The sequence below is a fragment of the Pipistrellus hanaki genome, assembly GCF_964339955.1.
Source record: "Pipistrellus hanaki genome assembly, chromosome: 5".
NCBI classification, from domain to species: domain Eukaryota; kingdom Metazoa; phylum Chordata; class Mammalia; order Chiroptera; family Vespertilionidae; genus Pipistrellus; species Pipistrellus hanaki.
Genome location: NC_140507.1, coordinates 33,454,289 through 33,481,308, shown reverse-complemented (window position 1 = coordinate 33,481,308; position 27,020 = coordinate 33,454,289). Strand labels below are relative to the sequence as shown.

The 27,020-nt window shown below is 36.6% G+C and overlaps 1 protein-coding gene across 1 annotated transcript in view; it reads left to right on the top strand.

Moving 5' to 3' along the window:
* ADAMTS19 (ADAM metallopeptidase with thrombospondin type 1 motif 19) overlaps positions 1-27,020 on the top strand; it is a gene marked incomplete at both ends in the record, with an annotated part of 195,179 nt that overhangs the window by 54,887 nt on the left and 113,272 nt on the right. Inside the window, one exon of the mRNA XM_084886566.1 lies at positions 5,771-5,814. Within this exon, the coding sequence (XP_084742692.1) occupies positions 5,771-5,814 (44 nt within the window). The remainder of the gene's footprint in view (positions 1-5,770; positions 5,815-27,020) is intronic.

The following is a 27,020-nucleotide window of genomic DNA, read 5'->3' as shown; positions in this document are numbered from 1 at the left end:
TCCTCCCTCCCTCCCTCCCCCCCCTCCCTCCCTCCCCCCTCCCTCCCTCCCTGCTTCCCTCCTTCCCTCCCTCCCTCCCTCTCTCCCTCCCTCCCTCCCTCCCTCCCTTCCTCCCTTCCTCCTTCCCTCCCTCTCTCCCTTCCTTCTTGTAAGGAGAGTGATGGGAATAAAAATCTGTGGTTGGAAATAGAAAGAGATCTGTCGAAGACTATACACATATTAAATATTAATAGGCACTGACCAATAATTCTCCCTGGCGTCCCCTGTGGAGGTAAGGCTTGTACGGTGGGTCACTATTTCTCCAGAACAGTAAGTTCAGTGCCGTAGCAGTGGAAATCAGCCCTCTGAAGGGGATGTGGCCTCGCACCATTTGGTCAGGAAAGTCTATCAGGGGTCTTCAAACTACGGCCCGCGGGCCACATGCGGCCCGCAGAGGAGTCTGATCCTGCCCGCCAGGTTTTTTGGGCAGTGAGCGCAGCCGAGGTGTTACAGTAGGAATTAGTAGTTCATATAGTCCGGCCCTCCAGCTCTCTGAGGGACTGTGATCTGGCCCCCACTTTAAAAAGTTTGAGGACCCCTGGTCTAAGTGAATGGTCTGACTGGAAAGAAGAATCTCTTTTTAGTTAGTGTCAGCATAAAGATGATCAGGTCTTTAGCTTTGCAAGGAACCTGTGAAAAATAAAAATGTTACTCTCCCTGGATTTCACGTGCCTATCCATGTTTGACAAATGAGAGTCATATCCAGCCTGGTTTCTAGTGAGTGATCATCTTAGATAATTATTAAATGTTGTATGTTATGGGAAAACATTAGTAGGAAGAAATTTTAGCTCAGTTATCAATTTTGGTCTCCACTCAAATGAGTGTTTGTATAAACCCAAGCCTATCTGCAGTAATATCTTGGTTAAAGTTGTTCTGTGAATACAACGAAGTAAATAGTTTTAAGCTGACCTAGTGCTTGTGGGCTCATGGTAACAAAAACACAAAACTGTCAACTCTGATTTCTTGGCGTAATTTACACGTTTCTCTTTTATAATAAATCAAGGAGAAGGCCTGTGTCTGTGTCTCTTGTAAACACCCTTTAATTTAGAATTTCATTTTGTTAATGATAGTTTTGCCATTCCTATTTACTGAAATGCTCCTGGTTTATGTACAGCACTTCTGAAAGTTAGTTTCAAACTAATGACATTGGCAAGTAAGATAGAACATTTAATATTAGAAATGGCAGAAACATATTAATTTAATACAAATCATAGAATAATATTTGAATGAGTCATTTATAGGTATAACCCAGGGCACTATAAAACTCTACAATGAGACTTATTCTCAGATGCATCTTCATTCTTGGAAATTAAAGGCTATATTTCATTTTTTTTTTCAGTATAAATCAGAACTTAAGCAGAATTTATTGGCTTTCCCAGTTGCCAAAGTCTAACAGTATCGTTTCCATAAACTCTCATAATGAAACTCTATGATGCAGACTTCAGGCGCACTGAGCCAGCATGAGCCAAAAATTAGAGAATTTGAATTCACATGATCACTGGTCTAGGCAAACAAATCCCCCAGCCCCCCAATAAATCTTGGAATATTATGAAATTAAGGATATGTTTTGGTCCTCTGGAAAGAAACTGAGGATTACAAATGGCAGTCTGACCTGAAGTTTTGAAGTGCTGCTGACAATATGTTCATTCGTCAGTTGTCCTGAGAGGTATTTCCAGAGCTTTTGGATGAAAGACCTTGTGTTTTTCGAAAAAAATGTGCTTTCTTCATCTGTTTGCTAAGCGAACAGAAATGGGCTGTGTGAAGAACGAAGTGCCCTTGACAATAAGCAGTGCATTTGTCATAGTTTTATCATGTTGTTTAGTTACAGATGCAGTCCCTTGCGTCACATTATGTAAATCAAATAGTCATGCTGCAGCCTCATGCATGATTAGATGATGTACGCTTAGAAAAAGCACATAAAATCCCTTTCCCCCTACATCTGAATATACTTTGTACTCAGTAATCCTTGGCCCTGAGGTGAAGATTTGATTTTGTGTGCTTCTCTAATTTTCTGCATTATCCTATTATTCAGTATCATCTGCTTGGGTGTTTCTCTCTCCATTTGCTGGCAAAATCAGCCGCGAAACAGAACTCTCCATTCTCTAATGCAATTCCCCTGGCTTCTTTCTCCCTGATCCTGGGGTCCTTATCACACTCCAGAGGTAATCATGTTCATCCTCTTTGCCTTCAGAATAGAAACCTGTTATTTATCTTTGTAGTCTTCCCCTGATCCAGTCGATGCTTGGCATATAAGAGGCACTTAATGAATCCTACCATATCCCGTTGTATAGGTAGGTTGTGTGCTACACAACAGTAGAGGGAGCCATTTATATCGTTGCATTTGTAAATGTACCCCTAGAGTTAGCAATATATAACCTGTACTCTAGGTCTGGTGTCCCTGTGGTAGATTTGATTTCTGTATCTTCTGATGCAGAGAAAGACTAGCCACCTGGCCGTTTACCGGTACACAAAGAATGTCAGTAAACCTTTTTCATCTTTCTTTATCTGTAGTTGTATTCAGACTCTGAATATGTTACACCACTGGTGGGGATATATTTTCCTGTTTCATTTGGTGGTATTCTTGAAGCACAGAGACCAATTTGCCTAAGCTGAACACCAGAAAAAGTGTTTTGGATTTTTTTTTTTTAATAGCTGGAGGAGATTCTGTTTAGTACTTAGAATCAAAAGGAGAATTAAAGAACCAGGAATCAAGAAAGATAGTAAAGGGGAGAAGGGTTGGGGGGAAAAAGACAATGAAGAAGGAAACTCTAGAAATCTCAGCGGCTGGATTTGGATCAGGGGTCCTCAAACTTTTTGAAGTGGGGGCCAGATCACGGTCCCTCAGAGAGCTGGAGGGCCGGACTATATGAACTACTAATCCCTACTGTAACACCTTGGCTGCGCTCACTGCCCAAAAAACCTGGCGGGCAGGATCAGACTCCCCTGGGGGCTGCATGTGGCCCGCGGGCCGTAGTTTGAAGACCCCTGGTTTGGATGATCCAGAGCCATTTACATTCTCTTACTCTATCATCCACTTTAGATTTTCTGAAAAAATATTACATATCAGTTGCAGTCCATGTGAGCATCGTATTTAGGTAGTTATGCAATCTTTTAAAGAGTTTGGTAAAAGTAGATGCATGATATCAAATATAATAATAGAATAAGGCTTACATGGCTAGTTTCTATGTATATTAAGATCTAATGTTAACCATGAACAAATATGTGTTTCACTATGCTTAATTTTTATATGGTTGGTCAAGATTGGTTCATTTATTTTAATTATGTGATAATCTGGCTGATGAGGTGATCAGAAAGTATTTTCATTTGTAGGCATTTAGAAATTACAGAAAAAAAATAATAAAACCCTTTTATATGTGCAGATAAGCCAAAAACAGAAAGGGCTCTGGCAAAAAATAAAACAATAAAAAAAAAAAAAATAAAGGAGCATGCTTCTGAGATAATGTGATGGCTGCCCTGGGAAAGGTTCGTTGGACTCAAAAATCTGGGTTCTTGCCGAAACTGGTTTGGCTCAGTGGATAGAGCGTCGGCCTGCGGACTGAAAGGTCCCGGGTTCGATTCCTGTCAAGGGCATGTGCCTTGGTTGCGGGCGTATCCCCAGTAGGGGGTGTGCAGGAGGCAGCTGATCGATGATTCTCTCTCATCCATGTTTCTAACTCTCTATCCCTCTCGCTTCTTCTCTGTAAAATGTCAATAAAATATATATATTTTTAAAATATATTTTATTGATTTTGTCAGTCCCTTCAGTCAGGACCCTTCAGTCCCCAGGCCGACGCTCTATCCATTGAGCCAAACCGGTCTCGGCAATAAAATATATTCAAAAAAAAAAAATCTGGGTTCTTGGGGTTAGCTCCCACATGAAGAACATCCTCTGAGATTGGGTGGGGAAATGGAACTGAAATGATGGCATACCACCAGAACCTGCAGATGTCTGTTCCTTGAATGAAAGTGTGATCTGGTAAGAGCTCTGCAAACAAACACAAGTTGTCAACAGGAAGCGTTTTGTCTCAACCAAAATCCAAGTTAGGTAAAGCAGCCCCTGCTTGGGATCCACCACCACGAACATCATCCCGTCACCGATGGCCGGAGTGGAGGCCTGTGCAGAGCTGCTCGGAAGCGGCCCTCTTTCAGCTCTCCCTGCACAAGACAGCCCCGATGAACTCACCTAAATGACTCACAGCGGAGCTCCGAAACTCCAAAGGACAACGGCTTCCGTTGTAAAAGCCAGGAACTGTGATAAAGAATACATTTTTTTAAAAAAGCTGACGGATTATAAAAGCGTATTCTCATAATGAAAAGCACACACAAACATTCCAAAAGGTTAGAATAAGGTGGTTTAAAAATAAGTTGATTTGAAAATTAAAGAAAATGAAACATCTATAAAATAAATGTATTTATACTTGAAATCTTAATTTGTAAGCTGGAAATCAGATTAGATGCAGATGAAGGGAGTGCTTGTAGATTGGATGATAGAGCTGAGGGGATTTTCCCTGAAGGCTGCACAGAATGGCTCACAGACGGAAATACAAACAGAGCTTGAGAGTTACAGACATTAAAGTGAGGATTTATATGCCCCGGAAGGAGTTTTAGGAGAAGAGAGAAGAGAGAATGTGAGAGGAATTGGCTAAATAGGAAATGGTAAGAATTTTCATGTGTTCATGGATCTTCTAACTGAAAACACCTCAGGCCAAAGAAGATAGATGGTATCTAGACACATCTGAGTAAGACTGTAGAACTACAAAGACAAAAATATATCTTAAACTTAATCAGAAACCAGTTATAACTCAATAAAAAGAAATTAGAATGCAAGTATTTGGAAGAAGAGCAAGGTGATTGCAGACGTCTAATCTCTATGTATGAATGCTAAAAACGCTGCTTTCAGATAGTGTGCCTCAAAATTTTATACTTTGTCATGGAGTACTCTCTAAGACACAGTAGTCATATAAAGAGCAAATCATAGAATATTATTCATGGTTAGATCCCAGTTGTGTAAAAATACTAGATTCTTAATAAATACTAAATTAATGCTCTATTAGAACAATTATAATCAGTCTTTTTAAAAATTTGCCAACCTTATGATATAAAATGTTATGTTGTTTTAAGTTGTACTTCTCATTTATATCTGGAAATTATTTTTGGCTCATGTAGAGATCTTACAATATTTTTTAAACAGGAGGGCATTTCCCAACCAGACACTATTTTTTTATAATAAAAATATGAAATCCTGCCCTAACCAGTTTGGCTCAGTGGATAGAGCGTCGGCCTGTGGACTGAAGGGTCCCAGGTTCGATTCCGGTCAAGGGCAAGTACCTTGGTTGTGGGCACATCCCCAGTAGGAGATGTGCAGAAGGCAGGTGATAGATGTTTCTCTCTCATCGATGTTTCTAATTCTCTGTCCCTCTCTCTTCCTCTCTGTAAAAAATCAATATAAAATATTTAAAAGAAAGAAATCCTGTAAAAATAAAAACAGGATAGAATTTTACTTTGGAAATATTGTCTATAAAGTAGGAGAATGTGTTTCAGGATCATATCGGGTAAAAAGGTATAAAAATTTCTCACATTTTCTGAGAACTAAAAAATTATTTATTTAATCTGATATTGAGTTTTATTCTTGGAGATAAAGATACTGGTTTATTATTTATACACATATTAAAATAAGTTACATAGTCTCTATTATTTGTGGAAAAGTTTAATTTTATATTTTTCTTTCTAGGAAAGATTTCTGTGTACACAAAGATGAACCATGCGATACTGTTGGTAAGCGTCTATAAAAATTTTTACACTTTTGAGGCATTCTGGGGACCTTGAACACATCATTTGTTTAAATATAGGAAATTATTGCAGGGTGCTGTTCGTAATAGAATATTTCTATAATAGAATGTCAGATATATATATTTTCAACCTATATGTTTAATTATTTGCCAACACTTCAGTTATGAATGAAACAGCTTAAAGATATGTGTACACTGTATTTGAAAAAAATTAAATTAAACTTTAAGAATATAATGGTCTCCCGGCTCAGATGGTTGGAGTGCTGTCCTGTACACCAAAAGGTTGCTGATTCAATTCCTGGTCAGGGTGCACACGGGAGGCAACCGATCTATATTTCTCTCTCACATCGATGTCTCTCTCCCTCTCCCTCTCTCTCTTTCTCTCTCTCTCTCTCCTTCCCTCTCTTTTTCCCTCTTCCCTCCTCTCCCCCTTCCATTCTCTTTAAAAATCAATAAAAAGATATGTTCTGGTGAGGACTTAAAGAAAAAAGAATATAATGACTTTATTTTCTCAGAGCCCTAAATTTGGGTTTAATAAAATTTTATTATTTTTGGTAAAGCAAGGCAAAATATATTAATGACTGTATGATTGGCTTTTTTAGGCTAAAATATCTGTTTTAAAGTTATATATGCTTGAAGTTATTTGCAGTAAAATAACACTCTATTTAATTTGACTAATGACAATTTCTATACATGAAATAGCAAATTTTCTGTACTTTTGTCCTAGATATCCAAAATTCCTGATTCATAACCATATAGCCAATAGAATCCATACAACTAGTGTTCTTAAGTTTGAGAGAATGACCATAAATATATGCTAATATAAATGCATTTGTATAAATTTACCTATCCAAATATACATAACTATATATATAACTATAAATATAGTTTTAGGCCATGTAGCTGTATATAATAAGACTAGTGACCCGGTACACAAAATTCATGCACATTAAAAGGGGATTAATTAGAGGAAATAATTTAATATTGCTATTTGCTCTTTCTCTATAATAGAAGTGTCAGAGATGAAAGAAAAGTAGTAAAATGTGTATGAAAACCTTCCTCCTGTCAGAGTCTGGGCTCACCATGGGACCCAGAGTCAAGTCCCCTCCCACCCTCATGCACCTCAAAATCGCGTGAGACCCATACCTGGTTGCACTCCCTCCTGGGGCTAGATCCAGACCCAGCTAGTCCCACCCTTGTCAAGCCCTGCTGGGAAGGGGGCACAGCCTCAGGTCCCCCTTCAAGCCCTGCTGGGCTGGGGGTGCAGCCTGAGTTCCCCTGACCCAGCACTGGGGGTGCATCTTGAGGTCCCCTGTCAAGCCCCGCTGGGTGGGGGCACGGCCTGAGATCCCCTGTCAAGCCCAGCCAGGCAGGAGGGTACAGCTTCAGGCCCCCTGGCCGTGTCCTGGGATGCAGTCTGAAGTCCCCTGTCAAGCATCTAGTGGGGGGGGGGGCATGGCCTGAGGTCCCCTGGCCTGGCGCTGGGGCAGGAAGCACACCTTGAGGTCTCCTGTCAAGTCCTGCTGGAGCAGGGATGGGCGTAGCCTCAGGTCCCTGTTGATTGCTCAGTAAGGATCCTTATGGGACATTGGCCTCGGTGGTGGGTGCCATCTTTGTGATGGAGTGATGGTCAATTAGCATATTCCCTCTTTATTAGATAGGATATTATTGGTAAGACATATGTAAGAGTCATAATTTGGTCTGACATCATGTGGGGTTCATTTATTTTACAGGGTAATAAGTATCTTAACCATCTTGAGGTTCTATGTAAGATGAATGACAAAAAGGGGATAAAACAGAATAAGGGGTTATGGGTATTTAAAAAACTAATTCTAACTAGTTTCATTAACTTCAGTTCTTATCAACCTTCTCAGATGATTAAAATCTGAGACAATAAGTAGAAAATAGTTATAAAAGAGTAAAGAGGATGATGATGTCAAAGAAATGTTTGGTTCTGAAGGGACTTTAAGCATCAAAAGAGTGGACAACTGAGAAAAAGCTGACTTGATTTTGGGATGATCTTGCTAATGTTAACAACCTGCTTTCTGCAGCTTTCCTTCCTTGCCTAGATCTCCATAAATTAAATCTTAATGTAGTTTTAAAAAATATATATTTTATTATTTTTTTTACAGAGAGGAAGGGAGAGGGATAGAGAGTTAGAAACATCGATGAGAGAGAAACATTAATCATCTGCCTCTTGCACACCCCACACTGGGGATGTGCCCATCACCAAGGTACATGCCCTTGCCCAGAATTTAACCTGTGATCCTTCAGTCCGCAGGCTGACACTGTATCCACTGAGCCAAACCGGTTAGGGCCTTAATATAATTTTAATCAACCTAACCACAGAAACTGTTGATTACCAACAAATAACATTTTCTCCACTTGAACAACTATGTTGCCCCTAACTCATTTTTAAATATAGACCCATTTCTTGCTTCATTCGTGCACTCAAGAGAAATCAGTACTATCTTCAATAATTATGCCCCTTTATAGCATGGGCTCATGGACTAAGGAAGCTAGTACTGACGGGAGGTGGAGCAATGCTTTCTTTTTGATTGTGACTATGTTTTATAACTTGCTAAATTTGCTTATCAAAAATAGCATTATATTCGTGATACATATTATCTATGAGACTTATTTTCTGGTGTAAAGCATATTTGATTCATGAAGTAGCCTGAGGGGCTTGAACATTCAGGAAAGTGATACAGTCAGTCCCGAACACTATTAGTCCCATTCATAAGTGATCCGTCTGCTACCCTTCTGGCATCAGACTTACTTATTACAGTATTGTTGTTTATATTCCCTACAGGAATCCCTGCCTATAGTTTAAATACAATGGTAAGATTTATGCTGTGCATTGCAATTTCAAGCCACATTTTCATGGAAATCTGAATTCTCTGCTTTTATAATCATTATTGTTTTATAGCTAAAGAAAACTCTGAAATAGAAGAGAACATGGATTTGAAGTCAGGCTAGATCTAGATTTAAATCAGAGTCTTATTTAAATCTAGATCCTACATGAATGTGGATACATTCATGTTACCTACATGACTATGTGTATACTACTTAATATCTTGAAAGTTTGGGTTCCTCACATTTATTTGTTTGTTTATAAATGTATTATTGATTTCAAAGAGGGAGGGAGAGAGATATTAATGATGAGAGAGAATTATTGATTGGCTGCTGCCTGCATGCCTTCCATTGGGGACTGAGCCCTCAACCTGGGCTCTACCACTGAACAACACTGGTTGGGCCTCACCTCTTTTTATTTTATTTATTTTATTTTATTTTATTATAAAGTAAACATTTTATAATTAACATGTGAAATTTCCCAGTATTGCTTCTTTCATGTCTAAATTCCCTAATGAATAAATGGAGAAAATACTAGTACCACACTTCTTGGTTATAGAGTTTAGTATCTACATATTGTTATGGACCATTCCGTGATTGTATTAAAACATCAGTTACATTTGACACAAAAGTAGAGGCTATGTTATCAACTTCACAGAATGTTGTGAAGCCCTGACACTTGCAGAGGCAGCTAGTTTTGTGTGTGTGTGTGTGTGTGTGTGTGTGTGTGTGTGTGTTTTTTTAAATATATATTTTTATTGATTTCAGAGAAGAAGGGAGGGGGAGAGAAACATCAGTGATGAGAGGGAATCATTGATTGGCTGCTTCCTGTATGCCCCCTATTGGGGATCCAGCCTGCAACCCCAGGCATGTGCCCTTGATTAGAATAGAACCTGGGACCCTTCAGTCCACAGGCCAATGCTCTATCCACTGAGCCAAACCGGCAGCTATTTTTTAATTGGCGCTCAGTATGCACTAGTTTTTATCACTTCCTTTCATTTCCTGCAGAGAGGTTATAAATTTGCCCAGCGTCATTGTTAGTAAATAGTGCTGCTGGTCTCTACTTCAGATCTTCTTAGTATAATGAGAGTCAGCATTCCTTTATAACACGGAGTGTTTGTATGATAGAGGAAAATACAACTAGAACACTGCAGGTGAGAAATATATATTTATTCTTCATATCCACCTCTGTCTGTGTTATGCTCTAGGCAACATTTTCAGCTATTTTTATCAATTTATACAAATTTCCTATTTTCTTAGTATGCTCTTTACTCTGTTTAACTTATTTATCAAGATTCTTTATTTTAATAACCCATTTCTAGAGATTCCATTTACCTTTTTTTCCTCCATCAGCTAGAGTGTTTCAGTAATATATTGAGTTTTCCTCTTGTTTTCAATCTCTTCTTTTAGGTTTCAATGCTTTAAAGTATATTTTTGAATAGTCACTAATAATTTTAATATTGACATCCTTGTCACTCTGGCTCCATTTATTTATTTTCCTGAATCCTATCCATGGTGACTTGTCCCTCATAGGCTGCATTATAATCTGTGGACATCCTGAGGAAAGGTTGCCTCTCTCGAACCAAAAGATAGATATAGAGACAGTAAAGCAACAAGCAGACTGTCAAATTACAGCAGGGAGGGTAGGGAGATCTGGGGGAGATAATAGATCAACCGAAGGACTTGTATACATGCATATAAGTACAACCAATGGACACAAAACTCTGGGGAGGGAGGGTATGTATGGGAGGGGGGGCAATGTTAAAATATGTACACAGATAATAAATTAATAAAAAATGTAAAAAAAATAGTTTTTATTCACAAATACTATCGGGGTATTGACGTTAATTCCTTGGGTTACTATCCTTGGAACATGAATGTAATCTAAATTAGGTATCCCAACTCTGAGAGATTTCTTTAAACAAGAGAGTTTGTGTCGAAGTAGACACGTTTTTATGCTATGACCTGTGTCAGGGAGCAGTTTGTTTTGTTTTTCTAACCTCCCCTTCCATCGGGCTTAGCAGTTTTGTTGAGGGAGAGGGAGAGGGAGATGACACCCCCTCCTTCCCGCCTCATTAGAAGTTCCAGATCCAGGACGTACCTCGAGCAGTCCCTCCGCGCTGTGGCCAAAGCCGCACAGCTTTGGATTTGAGTGTGGCAAATGTCCACAGGCCACCAGCACATCGGAGCTGGCTCGAAACTGCATTTCCCTTCTTCAAAACTCTGCATTTCCCCTTCTTTTCTTTAGGCCCATTGGAGGCTTTCCCTTGCTTGTATACTCAGCCTTGCATTTTAGAGGATTTTGTTATCTTTATTCCAGCATTTGTGTGTATAGGGTTGCAAACATTGTCTTGCTGCTAGGATGGGTATTTTAGGGAAAAGTTTTAAAGCATTATAGTATATATTCCAATGCACTCTGTAGCTCTACTCGGTGAGTCAGTCCTCGTTCAGCATTCAGCTGTGCTCTGGCACCGGTTTGGAGAATTAATGTTACAGTTACAATGACTCCCACAAGTTTTAAAAAATAATTTTAGAAGCTGTTCTGCTTAAATTGCCTATATATGCTATAAGCCAGTGATTCTCACACTTTTTGGTCTTTGTATTCTTTTTTTCTAATTCTTTTAAAAAAATTGATTTCAGAAAGGAGGGAGAGGGAGAGAAGAGATAGGAACATCAATGATGAAAGAGAATCACTGAATGGCTGCCTCCTGCAAGCCTCACACTGGGGATCGAGCTGGCAGCTCAGGTATGTGCCCTTGACTGGAATCGAACCTGGGACCTTTTAGTCGGTAGGCTGATGCTCTACCCATTGAGGCAAACCAGCTAGGGCTGGTCTTTACGTGCTTAAGATTTTTTTATGTAAATAATATTTATCAGTTGTCACTATAATAGAAATTAAAAGTGGGAAATTATAAAAATAATTTATTTCAAATGAACAATAACTCATCAAATATTAGCACAAAGAACATGCTTTTAAAATAAAAATTATGTCATTCAAATTAAAAAATAGTGAGAAGACATGACTTGGTTTTAAATTTTTGCAAATCTCTTTCTACCTATTTGGCTTATAGAGGACAGACAGGGAGGGCCTTATGTCTGCTTGTGCTGGTGTTGCCTTTTGTTATTTTGGTTGAAATACACTAGGAAAATGTGGCCTCACACAGATATGTAATTAGAAAATGGATGAGTGTTTTTAGGTTATTATGTGCTTTTTGAAAGTAAACTAAAACACATGGTAGTATCTTAATGGTTAGGAGAGTGTGGTATGGAATGTGAAATCACATTAGTAAACTTTTCTATTTTGTTAAGTAAATATCTGTTGGTGTATTTTATACTTTAAGTGGATGTGTTTAACTAGGATGGGTTTTTAGCATCATTCATTGATCAATTAGAAAGTATTGTCCACTGAATTAGGCAGATTTCCTTAATGTTGAGACATTTCTCCCTTCAATATATATGTGTGGTGACAGTCATTGGTCGTGTGTGTATTTCAGAGAGAGAGAGAGAGAGAGAGAGAGAGAGAGAGAGAGAGAGAGACATCTCCTTTGTCAATATCATCATTGATCTAATCAGAAAAGTCTTTAAGCGTTGGGAGGTTGTCAAGCTCACAGTGGCAGATAAAGTTTTTCAGTATTCTAATTTCACTAGGAAGCTTGCAATTTATCATTAGGGGAAAAAATACTGTCAGTTGATTTCCTTGGCGTAATAAGTTTTCTTTGTTCATTTTTGGGTAAATGTCAGCCATGTGCCCAACCTGAATTATCATATTTGTCCATCATTCTTTGAATACAAATGGAATTCAATGAAAAACACATTTAGTTTAGCGCATAACCCAATCTTATGGTGCATTATCTTTTAGTTGGCAGCAGAAATGCTTTCTCCATACTTCTTTGTTGTTACACAAAATATTAAAAAATGGTTGTACTCAGGACTCAGATTTGATAAAATTAATACATTTCACTTTGGTAATTTTAAAGTGGAATTGATATGCCTTCCCCTGGGGATAAGTGGCAGTGAAAAATAAAGTGACTGGTGGTGAAGAGTGGTGCCACTGTCCTGATTTGTGCCAGGCAGTTTTACCTACGCTGGCTTTTGCATCAGTGCAAGTGTAGACACTTTTGATCTTGTGAACCTCCTGAGGAGATCTGGAAAGATACGACAGAAGCCCAGGATTCTGCAGAACACTCTCAGAAATTATGCCACATCCGGGAATTGATCGCTAATCGGTGGTGAGAATCATTGGTCGTGTGTGCGTTACATGAAATTTTGTAAGGTCTTTGAAGTATAGAAAATTAGCAAATACTTAGAGCTGGCAAAGGTACATGTTGATCAATATGAGTTTGCAGCTCTGAATGTTTTTCTCATCCTTGTCGATGAGAGAGGCTGTGTCCTTCACCACCGGATTTCCAGTTGTGGGGTGCTGTGCCCCTTTCTGCATTCTATTGCCAAGACTTAGATGCTTCAATATTGTTAATGAACCTTCTTCTCCCACCTCTCGGCAGGTGGGAGTGATAGTTTTATTCTTCCGCGTGCTTCTAATTCTGATGGTATGTACTTGCGACTGTCAAACACGCATACAGACCACCTGGGAAGCAACTGCCAAAAAGAAACATATTCACTAAAACATACTTAAATCACACTTTAATGTTGACATTGTGCATGTGAGAATCTCCAGACGTTTCCCTTTCTGAACACCAGTATGTTCTCCAAACCGCATTTCAGCAGAAGTAATCATTTTATTGGGTGAGAAGAAGAGGTCAAGCCAATTTTTAAAAGTACCTTAATTTTTTCATTAAACAGCAGTTGTAGCATTTTTTTTTTAATATGCATTGTGGCACCTAACGCATAGAGAATTTCAGGGTAAAAATGCTTAAAGAAATTGCTAACATTATCTCTCTACTTTAATATCCTTTGGTTAGAACTATATTTTTTTCCTACTGAAAAATCGTATTAGTTTAACATTCAATATTTTGAAATTTGTAATCCTTTGGTCTAGATGTAGAATACAGTTAACTTTTTCTATATAATCTTACTTTAAAAAAAATTTATTTCTTTATTTCGAAGAGGAAGGGAGAAGGAGTGACAGAAACATCAATGATGAGAGAGAATCATTGAAAGGCTGCCTCCTGCACACTCCCTCCCCCACTACTGAGGATCAAGCCCACAACCCAGGCATGTGCCCTTGGCCAGAATCAAACCTGGGACCCTTCAGTCCACAGACTGATGCTCCATCCACTGAGCCAAGCCAGCTAGGGCTAATCTTACTTTTTAAGTGAATTAGTCGTATAATTAGGTCTTTAAAGGAGTTCAAATATATATATTGTTGGACATTTACTATATTCAGAGTTTCTTGTTGAGTTCTGTGATGGATTCAAGGATGATACTGGGACATATACTTTAGCAAAAGAGATTATCAAACCTATTAGAAGCATGTATCAGCCTTAAGTGTGGATGATCTTATAAAACCTAGGGTCAGATTGGAAAGACTCAGAGGTCATTGGATTTGTGAGGTATGTTGTTATGAAGTTTTGCTCAGTGTTTAATGTGGATGTTCTCAGAAATGCAAAGAGAATATGCTCAGTGTGGTGGGCAGAATTCTACAGTGACAGCCCTAAAATTTTTCCGCTGGTTATTCAGTCAAACAATAATCTAGGTAACACTATAAAGGGATTTTGCAGCTGTAATTACAGTCCTTCAGTAAATGTTAAAATATTGAGATCTGACTACATTCTCCCTGTAAAGCACAAGCAGGGAACTGAATTGTGCCAATAACGTCAATGAACTTGAAAGCTCCTACTTCCTCACACCTCAGCTTGGCTGACACTTTGATTTGGCCTGTGAGACCCTAAGCAGAAGACCCACTTAAGCTGAACCAGACTTCTGACTTATAGAACTGTACAATAATAAATGGGTATTACTTTCAGCCACTACATTTATAATAATTATGTAGCAATAGAAAACTAACACATTCAGACTAAAGGATGCATATTGTTATACACTAGAGGCCTGGTGCATGAAATTCTGCAAGAAACTCACTCTCACCATACATAATAGATAGAATAAGAATAAAGATATGAAAAATACATGCCATGAAAAAAACTAATAACAACTAAAAAACATTTGAGTGGCTATGTTAATATCACACTATTTAGATTTCAGAGCAAAGAAAATTGCCAAATACTAAGAGGGAAATTATATAGTAAATAGGTAAATTTACTAAAAAGATACAATGATCTTAAATGTTTCAGCACCTAATAATAAGTGTTTTAAAATCATGAAACAAGAACTGACAGAACTAAAAGAAAATATGGACAAACGCACAATTATATTTGGAAAATGTCAGCACTCTTTCAGTAATTGACAGAATTGGTCAACAGAATGTGCAAGCATATAAGAATAGCCCTGCCCGGTGTGGCTCAGTTGGTTGGGCATCTTTCCATGCACTAAAAGGTTGCTGGTTCAATTCCTGATCAGGCACATGCCTGGGTTGTTGGCTTGATCCTCATTAGGGGTCATGCAGGAGGCATCTGATCAATGTTTCGCTCTCACATCAATGTTTCTATCTCCCTTTCCCTCCACTCTCTCTAAAAATCAATAAAAATTTTTTAAAAATTAATAACACTATTAACATTTGTACACTGCTCTACCTAAAATAATAAAATCTGCAGGCTTTTTAAGCAACATAGAAAATTTTCTAAGGAAGAACATTTTATAGCTTATAAAACAAACTTTTATAAATTTAAAAGAATTGAAATCATACAATTTATGTACTTGAACATGATGGAATTAGACTAGAAGTCAATTATTGAAAGATAAGAAAATATTCTGCAAAATATTTGAAAATAACATATTTCTAAATAATTTTTAGGTCAATAAGGAAATTTTAAGAAAAATTAGAAAATGATTTGAACTAAAAAAAAAAGACAACATATAAATTATGGACTGCAGATAAAGCAATGCTTAGAGGAAAATTTGTAGGACTAAAGGTTTTTATTAAAAAAGGAAAGGTGTGAGGTCAATACTCTAAGTTTCTACCCAAAAAACTGAAAAGGAGGTGAAAGCAAAACAAACAAACATGCTCATATTAAACAGAAGGAAGGGAATAATGAAGTTAAGAAATGGAATGAAGTGGAAACAGAAAAATGATTGTGAAAATCAATGGAAGTAAACCTGATTTTTTGAAAATGTCGGTAACATTTTAAATCCGACTCATTTTATGAGGCCAGCATTATCCTAATATTAAAACCAATCCAAGAAGTACAAGGGGGGAAAAAACAAACAAACTCCAGTCAATTGTTCCTAATGAACATAGAGTATAAGTAAATTGAACCAAGATCTAAGAATATACCCTGTTTCCCCGAAAATAAGACAGCGTCTTATATTAATTTTTGCTCCCAAAGATGCGCTAGGTCTAATTTTCAGGGGATGTCTTATTTTTCCATGAAGAAGAATACAGTACACATTTATTGTTAAATGAAAATAAAGGACATTTATTACCTGTATACGGTACGGTAGTATGGTAGTTGTCAACACAAACCAAACTGTGAATCCAACAGTATCAAGAATTTACTCATTTATTCAATGACAATCATGTCATCATCTTCTGGAACATCATCATAACAATCCAATTCCTGAATTTCCTGGTGAATTTCTTGTGACTCCATTTCTTTCAGAATCAGTGGACCAAATCTCTCATGTTTAGCCTAGGGGGGCCTTATTTTCGTGGGGATGCCTTATATTTCACTCAGAAGGAAACCTGTAAGTAGGTCTTGTTTTCGGAGGATGTCTTATTTTCGGGGAAACACGGTAGGGCGGGGCTTATGTCAATATTTAAAAATCAATCTGTGTAATCCAACATATGTAGAATCTAAATAAGAGACACGATTATGTCAACTGATGCAAAAAGAGCATGTGACAAAATTCAACATCCAGTCACAATGAGAACTCTCAGAAACATAAGCATAAGGGAATGGCCTTAATCTGACAAAGAGTGACTACAAAAAAGATTAACATTATATGTAACAGTGAAAGAATGAATGTTTTCCCATTCAGACTGGAACCAGGCAAGGCTGTTCACTCTATTGTTTTAGAATTTCCAAATGGAAGGCTATTTCTTTGTTGTCCTCTCTATTCTTGTTTATGTTCTACCCATTCTTCAGAACCTTGATTAAATTCCACTTTTGGACTTCCTACATTGCCACTCTACCATGCATGAACTTGGCGGACTTCAGTGTACTTTTCTGATAACTTGCCTTCCTTCACTCCCTCCCTTTCTGATCTCTTTGTGGTCAAAGATCATACTCAGTGCTCTGTGTCCTCAGCACAAATACAACGATTGAGCACTCCAGATCCCAATCTGTGTATTTCCGAGTAGAAACGATTAGAAAATAACATCTTTCCTATGGTTTTCTATAAAGGCAAGTTCAAACTTATCTGGTTTAATTCTTGGCTGCTGGTTTGCATCTTGGTAGGCACTGGCCAGAATATACATCAGACACTATATTTCTATTTTGGCAAGACAAGTTGCAGGGACAGGACTTGGAAACACAATTCTTAAGGAATTACTATGAAAAGTGGTTGTTCTCAAGATATTTCTCTTCTTAAGATCTTTTATTGTTAAGTATTGATTTTAATTATAGAATTTTCTTTATATTAGAAAAGTTTTAAAGGTGCTATTAAACACCATATGAATATTAAAACATGCAGAGCATATCCTTGGGAAACAAAAACCTTCTTAAATGAGAAAACTCCCCGAGGCCTTCCTTACAGTTTTCAGAGTTGTTATTGTAAGCGTCTGGAAGTCTAGCTCTGTGTTCACCACACACACAATGTTGTCAGTGAACAATAAGACTTTTAAATACATCACCTCCTTTAACCCTTTAAGAGTTTTCTGTCATAAGGGATTGTTACCTCATTTTACAAATAAGAAAGTTAAATTTAATATGTAGTGGCTACCATGTTACAGACATGTCAACATGTACTTGCACATGTTATCTACATTAGCATTCCAAGGACAAATTATTTCCAGTTTTACTGTTTGGAAAACTGAGGCTCAGAAAACAACTAATTTTTCTATGGTCACAAAGCTAAACACTGAGCGTAAGACTAAAACCCTAGAATATTTAACAAAAGAGCATTGATTCTTAAAAATTTCTTTGCATTTTGCCTTTTTTACACCTGATATAGAAAGCAGGTCATGAAAAAATTGTTATTGAATTCCAATCAGGATTTTAGAAAGTGTCACATTATTTTGGAGGAATTTTTAACTAATTTATTATGAACTACCTCTGTATACAGACCTAAAAAACTAGAAGCTTAAAAATGCATGTAGAGTTGAAATCATTTGTCCCTAAGTAAACATATTTTATTTAATACATTATGTCAAATATAATATTTTGAATATTAATAGTTGACATTTGAGAACATCCAGATATTCATAGTTGTAACTGCATTATAATTATAATCTTTAGATTTCTACAGTTTATTTATTCTCTAGGTCTTTATTTGAATAAAAACAATGATAATAATGAGTTAGAAAAGAATTTAAGAATAACAGTGATTAAAAATTGGCATGTGAAAAAGGAATGTTGTGTCAAATTGAAGATTGAGTTGGTTTGTAGTTATAAATGCGTGCTGTCAATATTTTTACTAGTATACTAAAAAAGCAATTTATACAGCTTTTTAGTAGCATGACATTTTTAGTTTTAATTGTCCCTGCTTAATGCCTTCAGGATATGATTACGTTATAATGTTATACAATGCATTAGCCAAATTCCTGATTTATATGCTATCAGAACACTTTTAAAATTTTCCAGCTGTATTCTAAAACCTACTTCATGAAAACCTTTAACTGTGATTCATCTTACCTATTTTTTTAAAGTCATGACAGTTTTTTAATCTTTGAGGCATATGAAATCATTAAACCTAATTCATTTTTTTTCTCCGCTTGTGCGCTCCATCATATAGAAAGCCTAAATACTCTGGTTTACGTTTCTTTACATGAGCATAGCAGTGAGAATACCCGTGGTCAGCCATGTTTGGGGTGGACTGCACAGTAAAGTTCTCATTACTGATTTACTAGAATTAGATGAATAATCCACCACATATGGCTTTTTCAGTGTGCCACAATAATTATATTTTTCAAAGTTATACTGAAATCTAAATTAAGAATTTCAAATGGTATGTAGTATTAGTGCATTAATGATATATCAAAACCACAAAAATGTACCGTGGAGTCTGGCTTAATTTGAACTCTCCAAGAATTTGAGAGTTTAATTTCTAAAACCATCCAATCAGCTGGTACTTTGTGTTTGTGTCTCTTATTCTTGATTAGTTTACTAGGGAACAAGGAGCTTCTGCCAACTTCCTTTTACATTTATTTTACTCATTTATTTTTCTCTTTATGATTCCTTTCTTCTATTTCCTTAAGCTTTGATTCTCTCTTCTTTTCCTAGCTCCTGGAAGGAAGTTTAACCATTAATTCTCAGTCTTTTTTGTATTTTCTAATATATGTTATGAATTTTCGTAAGTACTGTTGTTTCAGCTCACACATTTGATGTGTTCTATTTTTATTATGATTATGTTTAAGTACTTTCTAATTTCCATTATAATTCCTTCTTTTCCTTGTAGAATTATATCATCCCCAGTCTAGGCAGTTGGGTTTCTCTACTTATCTCTTTAGTTCTTGATTTCTTAATTACTGCCTTTGTGGCCTGGGGATGATTTATACTTTTTTTTTAAATATATTTTATTGATTTTGTACAGAGAGGAAGGGAGAGAGATAGAGAGTTAGAAACATCAATGAGAGAGAGTCATCAATCAGCTGCCTCCTGCACACCCCCTACTGGGGATATGCCCGCAACCAAGGCACATGCCCTTGACCGGAATCGAACCCGGATCCCTTCAGTCCCCAAACCGATGCTCTATCCATTGAGCCAAACCGGTCTCGGCTGATTTATACTTTTGAAATTTATTTTTTTTCACTACTTTGGTCAAAATTTATAAATGTTTTATATAGTACACTTAAAAAGAAAACAGTATGGAGATTTCTCAAAAGTTTATGAATAGAATTACAATATGATCCAGCCATTCTTCTCCTGGGAATTTATCTAAAAACACAAGAACACTAGTTCAGAAAGATATATGTACAGTCATATTCATTACAGCATTATTTATAGTAGTTATTGGAGTAACTTAAGTGTCCATAGATAGATGAATAGATAAAAAAGACATCTCTTTATTTCTTTATTTCTCTCTCTCTCTCTCTCTCTCTCTCTCTCTCTCTCTCTGTCTCTCTCTCTCACTCTCTCTCTCTCTTATACACACACACACACACACACACACACACACACACACACACACGAATACAACTCAGCCATAAAAAAGAATGGTATCTTGCCATTTGTGATAGATTGGTAGACCCTGAGAATTTTATGGTAAACGAGATAAGTCAGTCAGAGAAAGACAGTGATTTCACTCATATGTGGAATCCAGAAAAACAAACAAAAGAAACAAGCGAACAAACAACAAGCTCATAGATACAGAGAACAGATTGGTGATTACCAGAGCATAAGGCAGTTGGGAGAAGAGCAAAGCAGGTGAAGGGATCAATTGTACGGTGATGGATAGTAAGTAGAATTTTGGTGGTGATCATGTTGTAGTATATACACATGTCAAATTATAATTTATCTTAATAAAAACATGAATTTTGTTGTTGGGTGAAATATTCTAGTATGTCAGTTAAGACATACTTGCTACTTTTTTTGTTCAGCTCTTTAGGTCCTTAGTGAAATTTTCATGGTTATTCTATCAGCTATTAAAAGAGACATGTTGAAGTCCTTAGGTTAAATTTTGGATTTGTCTATTTTTCTTCTTAATTCTAATTATTTTTGCTTTATATATTTTAAGGCTTAGTTATTGTGTAAATACAGATTTAGAATTGTGATATCTTGTTGGAGTGACCTCTTTATCACAAAAATATCCCTCTTTATCTCTCTTTATGCTGTGCTTAAATTCAATTTGTCTAGTTGTGTATTTGCAATATATTGTCAACCTTGCTCTGCTTTGGTTAATATTTGAATATTATACCTTTTCTACTCTTTTTCCTATTATTTCTCTGTCCTTATACTTAAAGTGTTGTTTCTTCTAAGCAGAATAGAGTTGGGACTTATGTTTTTTTTTTGTTGTTGATTTTTTTTTTTTTATCCAGTTCTATAATATTAGTTTTGATTTAGTAGTCTTTTTTATTTAATGAAAGTTTTGGTATGAAATGCTATCTGTTTCTTATTTGGTTATCTCATGTTTTTCTCCCTTCTTGTATTTTTAAATATATAAATCCAATATTTGTATGTCACTTTCTTTCTATATAGTTGTTGGTTATGCATTATGTTACTATTCTTTTGCAATTATATTATACTAGGGGCCCACTGCACAAATTCATGCATCTTGAAAGGAACTGTGGGTCATGAGGCTGTAGCAGGCACCAGGGTAGATCTCGGCCCATCCACACCTCTACCTGGTCCCTCCCACTGTGGCCCCCAGTCCCCTTGTCTGCCAGCAGCCCTACTCCTGCTGCCCATGTTCTGATGGCACTAGCCCTGCTCACACCCGCTGATGGCATAGAGCAATTGGGGCCAGTGCCAGCAATGGGTGCGAGTGGAACTGGTGCTATCAGCGGGTATGAGTGGTGGCTGCTGCCCCAATTGTCCCTCAGAACCTGGAGGAGGTGGAGAAGCCCTCAGGGGCATTCAGGGCTGGCAGCTGCCACTTGCAACCACTGATGGTGCCGAGCAATTGGAACTGGCGTGAGCAGCGGCTCCAGTGCCAGCTGCAGGTGTGAGCGGGGCTGCCACTGGCAGTGTGTGTGAGTGGCAGCTCTGGCACCAGCAGCGGGTGCAAGTGGGGCTGGTGCCGGCACCAGGTGTGAGTGCTGGGTGGGACCATGGCTTGCGGAAGCAAAGAATTTTCAGTAACCACCAGAGGCTCGCCCTCACTCACCTGCTCCACCATCCCGCCATGGCCGACTCCTGCCATGTTCTGTGCATGCCCCCTGGTGGTCAGCACACGGCATAGCGATCGGTTGTTCGGTTGTTCTGCCATTCAGTCAGTTTGCATATTAGCCTCTTATTATTTAGGTTGGTATGACTTGTATCCTTCACCTCTCTCCTGGTATCACTAGAACTTATGAACTCTTGAACTCTATCCCTCATAATAAATGGTCACTTGTATTTTAGTTGACTATATTTTAAATTTTAAGACATTAAAAGTAGTGTTTCATATATTTAATATTTGTTGATAGTTACACATTTACTTACCCTGTTTAGTGTTCTTCATCTCCATGTTTTAGTCTGGGATTTTTCCTTCTGCTTGAAGAAATTTCTTTCACATTTCTTTATCCCAGTATTTTGATATAATGAGGAAGGGTTTCTTTCTCCAATTAGCAAAAAGATGCACTTGGATTGTGGTGACCCAGTGAATATGGATTTGAAGTTCCCTTATTATGTTAAAATGTCTTTATTTCACTATAATTTTTCTCTAGTGTTTTATGTCAGTGGCTTTCCTCTCACTGTGGACCACTTTCTTCACTTGGTTTGTAATTTTTATCTGTGAACTCATCTTCAGGGTGAATATTCTGTTTGTTGGGATGATAAAGTATGTCATAATAGTGACATTTCATTTTTTTTTCCCACTGAACTAACAAGGTTTTCCCCAGTGTATGATCAAGTTGTACATTATAGTCGTGGCTTAGTATTTGTGCATGGATCTCATTTCCTACTCACTAATACTCCTCCCTGCAGATATTTTGAAACACACCGTTAGTTAATAAGACTGGTATCTTATCTGACACCCACGTTGTGACATCAGTCATTCATGATCTTAATACTCCGTATTTTGAGATTTTAAGCTTTATTCTTATACTTGGGAATTCTTTTTCTTCAATCTTACCATGCATTAAACTTTTTATATATTACACAAAAGGGTGCTCAGTCTACCATGATGCAGGAACACATAAATAACATTTTAATGTGTACAAAATATTCTGCATTATTTGTCTACAGAAATTTACTGTACTATTTATTAAACTAATGTTTCTTTTTGTTAGAAGTCATTTTTTTTAATGTTCATAGAAACTGTACTGTTAAGAATGTTATAGATTTGTCAAACATGAAAAAGAAACTGGAAGCCTGTTTTTAAAATCTATAACTATATGATAGTAAACTCATAACTTGTATAATTGTACTTTTATATTACTAGATCATCATCTTGTATTTTAATGGAACAGAGACAGATAATTAACACAACTAGTAAGGCAAGTTATTTTAAAATATGCTTAAAATCCAAATTGAATGTAATCATGTAAATGGTTTTCATATTTAATAATTCTATATATTCTTTAAATTAGTGAATGAAATAAATTTTGATTCTTCAAAAGTACCTTCTTAAGGCCCTGCATTGAATCACATTTTATATTAATCTTTGTTTCAGAAGATTTAATCTATGTAATCCCTTTAACACTATTGAGAATGTGCTAAATCCAGTGTTGATGCAGAGATGCATTACATGGCTTGCACCTTAAAGAACCTAAGCTGCTCCTCTCTGGGTGACATCAACTCTTATAAGCATCTCCTCACCCTTCTTCCTGTTCAGTCTTTTGTTCAGGAATTGCCCCCACTCCCAGTTTCCACTGCCTTTCCCTGGCTATTCTCTGCCCATTCTGTGATAACAACTAGCTGTTTTCTTTCTTTTTTAAAATATATTTTTATTGATTTCAGAGAGGAAGGGAGGGAGAGATAGAAACATCAGTGATGAGACACAATAATTGATTGGCTGCCTCCTGCATGCCTCACACTGGGGATTGAGCCTGCAACCCATGCATGTGCCCTGACTGAGAAGCGAACCTTGACCTCCTGATTCTGTCTGGGCCTATTCTCTTTTCTAAAAGCACTTTGATTTTTTCTATTTCAGATGTCTCTTTTTATTCTCTCATAATATCCCATGTACATCTTGATCTGTATGTCTTGATCACATTTTAGAATGAGATTTTTCTGGCTCATGCTTCTGAAGACACGGTTAGCATGTATTAGTCTTTGTACCTTCGGCACCTGTTCATATTCCATTACTTGTTCCTTTAGGCCTCAAGTAATAGAACTCAGAGGTAAATAACTCATACTGTGCAGCCATAGGGCAAATAACTTACCTAAAACTGCTAGAAGAGCAAGGATTTTGAACTCAGGTAGTCTGGCTAGTGGTTAGAAGCAACAGTTCTGGACCTGGATGACTGACTGACTTTTGTTAGTATATATCCATCTGATCACATAAAAACTGATTTCCCAATTATCGTCATTATCATCACATGCATCCTGCATGGTTTTAGGGGTTTGGTTATCTTGATCAGGCATATCATAGCATGTCCTAGGATAGTGCACTAGTTTTCAAACGAGAGATACTGTAGATTCCTGCATGACTTGATTAATTTTTAGGTATGAAATTCAAGGCTATTTTTGATTTCCTATATATTCCCAGTTTTTTTTTTTAATATTAAAAGAGCGCATTAAAAAGGGTCTGTATTACATCTATCTTTAAATAACAGCTATATTGGATCCCTTCTTCTTCTAACCTCTACCCTTTATTATAATAGGAAACATGTGGGTTTTGGAAAGGGCCTGAAAGGCACAAGCTTTTAAACAGAATAATGTAAGTCATTTAAATTAGTCATGGTTTCACTCATTCTCCATAATTTTGAAGTTAAACAAAGTCTTGGTATGCCAAATATAAGAACAATGAAATTAAAATTTATCAGAGTCTTAATGATTCAGACTTAACATAAAAGAAGAATAATGGTAAAGGGTCATTTTTATTTATTTTATTTATTTTATTTTTATTATTTATTTATTTATTTATTTTTAAAGATTATGAACAATCTTTATTGTTCATATTATTACAAAGGTTCCTCATTTCTTCCCCCCTCCACCAGGTTCCCACCCCACCCTCCGCCCCCTCCCCACCCCCCATTGTCCTCATCCATAGGTGCACAGTTTATGTTCAGTCTCTTCCTCCCTCCCTTTCACCGAGAACAGTCAGTCCACTCCCCTCCCATATCGCCGACTCTACTACAATGAACAGCTATTATTGTTCATCAGGTTAAATTATTAGATTTTAAAATTTATTCTTAGAAGTGTAAAAGTTTATTAATTAAAAAAACACACAACAACAACAAAAGGAGATCAGAGGGTCATTTTTAATTGTTAAATTACACTCTGGTCTCTAAGATTTTATTAGTATTCAAATTTCATTGACATATCACATTTATGTCTTTAATCTTGTCATTAATAAACTATTTATAGATATTTACATAAATGTGGAAAATGGGTAAAGATGAGGAAAATTACATATAATCTCTCCACCTAATATAATTTCTATTAGCTAGTTAGCATACTTTTGTAATCTCTATGTTCTATTAAAATGTGATGGTATAGTTTTTAATACTTAGGTATAATCATACTCCTATGTCTATCTGTACTCATCACTTTTGAATTATATCTTATATCAATTCATATTTTATAGTATAAATATATATCTTACACATTATAAATTATAACCTTTATCAGCATAATATTTTCCTCAGCCACACAAACCTGTGGAGGAATCTAGGGCTCCCAGAGAGGTCACTGTTCATTCTTTCTCTTCTCCTTCACCACAGGCTGATGCCAGGCAGATACCAACATTGTATATCTGTTGCATTCTTCTTCCGTGCTTCTTGCTTCCTACGCCTATAAAATCTCTCCTGTCCGCAGGTGAAAGCTCTTCCTGTGAAGCAGAAGCTGTTGAGTTTTATAATCTTATCCCTGTCACTGAGATTAATCTCACTGATTCTTGGTCATATCCTATGGATGCTGGCCACCTTTCCACCTTCCTGAATTCAGTGTGATCATGTTCATGTAATCAGTCCACCCAACACTACTTAATAATTCTTTGACCCCAATATTGATGGTCTCTACTACCCGTCTTTACTCTCGTGGCAACACCTAATTATGTCATGAAACTTCACCTCTGAAATCCTCAACCTCTGAATCCCACCCTCTTATCACAATGTCCAATACTTTTTTGGAAAGTGTCTGTTCTTTTTCAATGTTCTTTTTCATTGAGGTATTCATTCTCCTGACAACTGGATTCTATTCTCCAAATCATCAGGCTCCATTTGACCTTACTTCTTAACTTATCTAGCATAGGTTATGCAAGTTCTATTATATAAGGATGTGAGAATATATAATGAATTCAATAAAGCTAGGTAATATTTCAATCATTCTTGTTAAATAATTTTGTGAAAATTGCAGTAATATTTACATTTAGAGTATTTCAGTCTCTTGTGTTAAATGATATTTATTCAGGGATATATCTGAGTTGGTAAAATAGCACATAAATCTTTGACTAAAGAATTATAAATGATTTAAGATATTATCATCTTTACTGATAATTTAAACCAAAGACCAAGAATCTTTTCTTAAATAATAGTTCAGTATTATATACTCTTCAGTTGGATCATCTTATTAGCCAGGAAATTTTTGAGGAAACATTATAAATTTTCCAAATATCACAGATAGTTTAAAAAATATATATATATATACATATATATATATATATATGTATATATATATATGTATATATATATAGATTGATTCTAGAGAGGAAGGAAGAGAGAGAGAGAAGAGAGAGAGAGAGAGAGAGAGAGAGAGAGAGAGAGAGAGAGAGAAACATCAATGACGAGATAGAATCATTGGTTAGCTGCCTCCTGCATGTGCCCTGCTGGTGATCAAGCCCACACTTGGGTCTGTGCCCTTGGCCTGAATGGAACTCAGGAGCCTTAAGTCCTCTATCCGCCGACGCTCTTATCTGCTGAGCCAAACGGGCTAGGGCCACAGATAGTTTTTGTCATATTAATTAAAATAGTACTCCACAACATTAAATATCAGAATTTATTAACTCAAAATATAAACGTAAGTACAAGGATATCCTATATGTAGTTTATTTTATTTTGTGATATTTCTTTGAGACTAGGTTCTTCACAAGAACTGAAAAATATTTAGCAAAATCATTGCTTTTTTGTTTGCATTTCTAAGTTGCTACCATTCACTTATCTTAAATTACAATGGAAAGTGGTCATTATAGATGTATTATTATAGTATGCCTTTTGAGAGTTGAATAATTGGTTAAATAATTTCATTTAAAATGTGAAATTCAAAAGAATACTAACAGTTTATGAGTCACTTATATTTGCATTTCCCCCTAAAATTCCACTTATAAAGGCTAGATATTAGATTTTAACATTGACATATTTTTTTT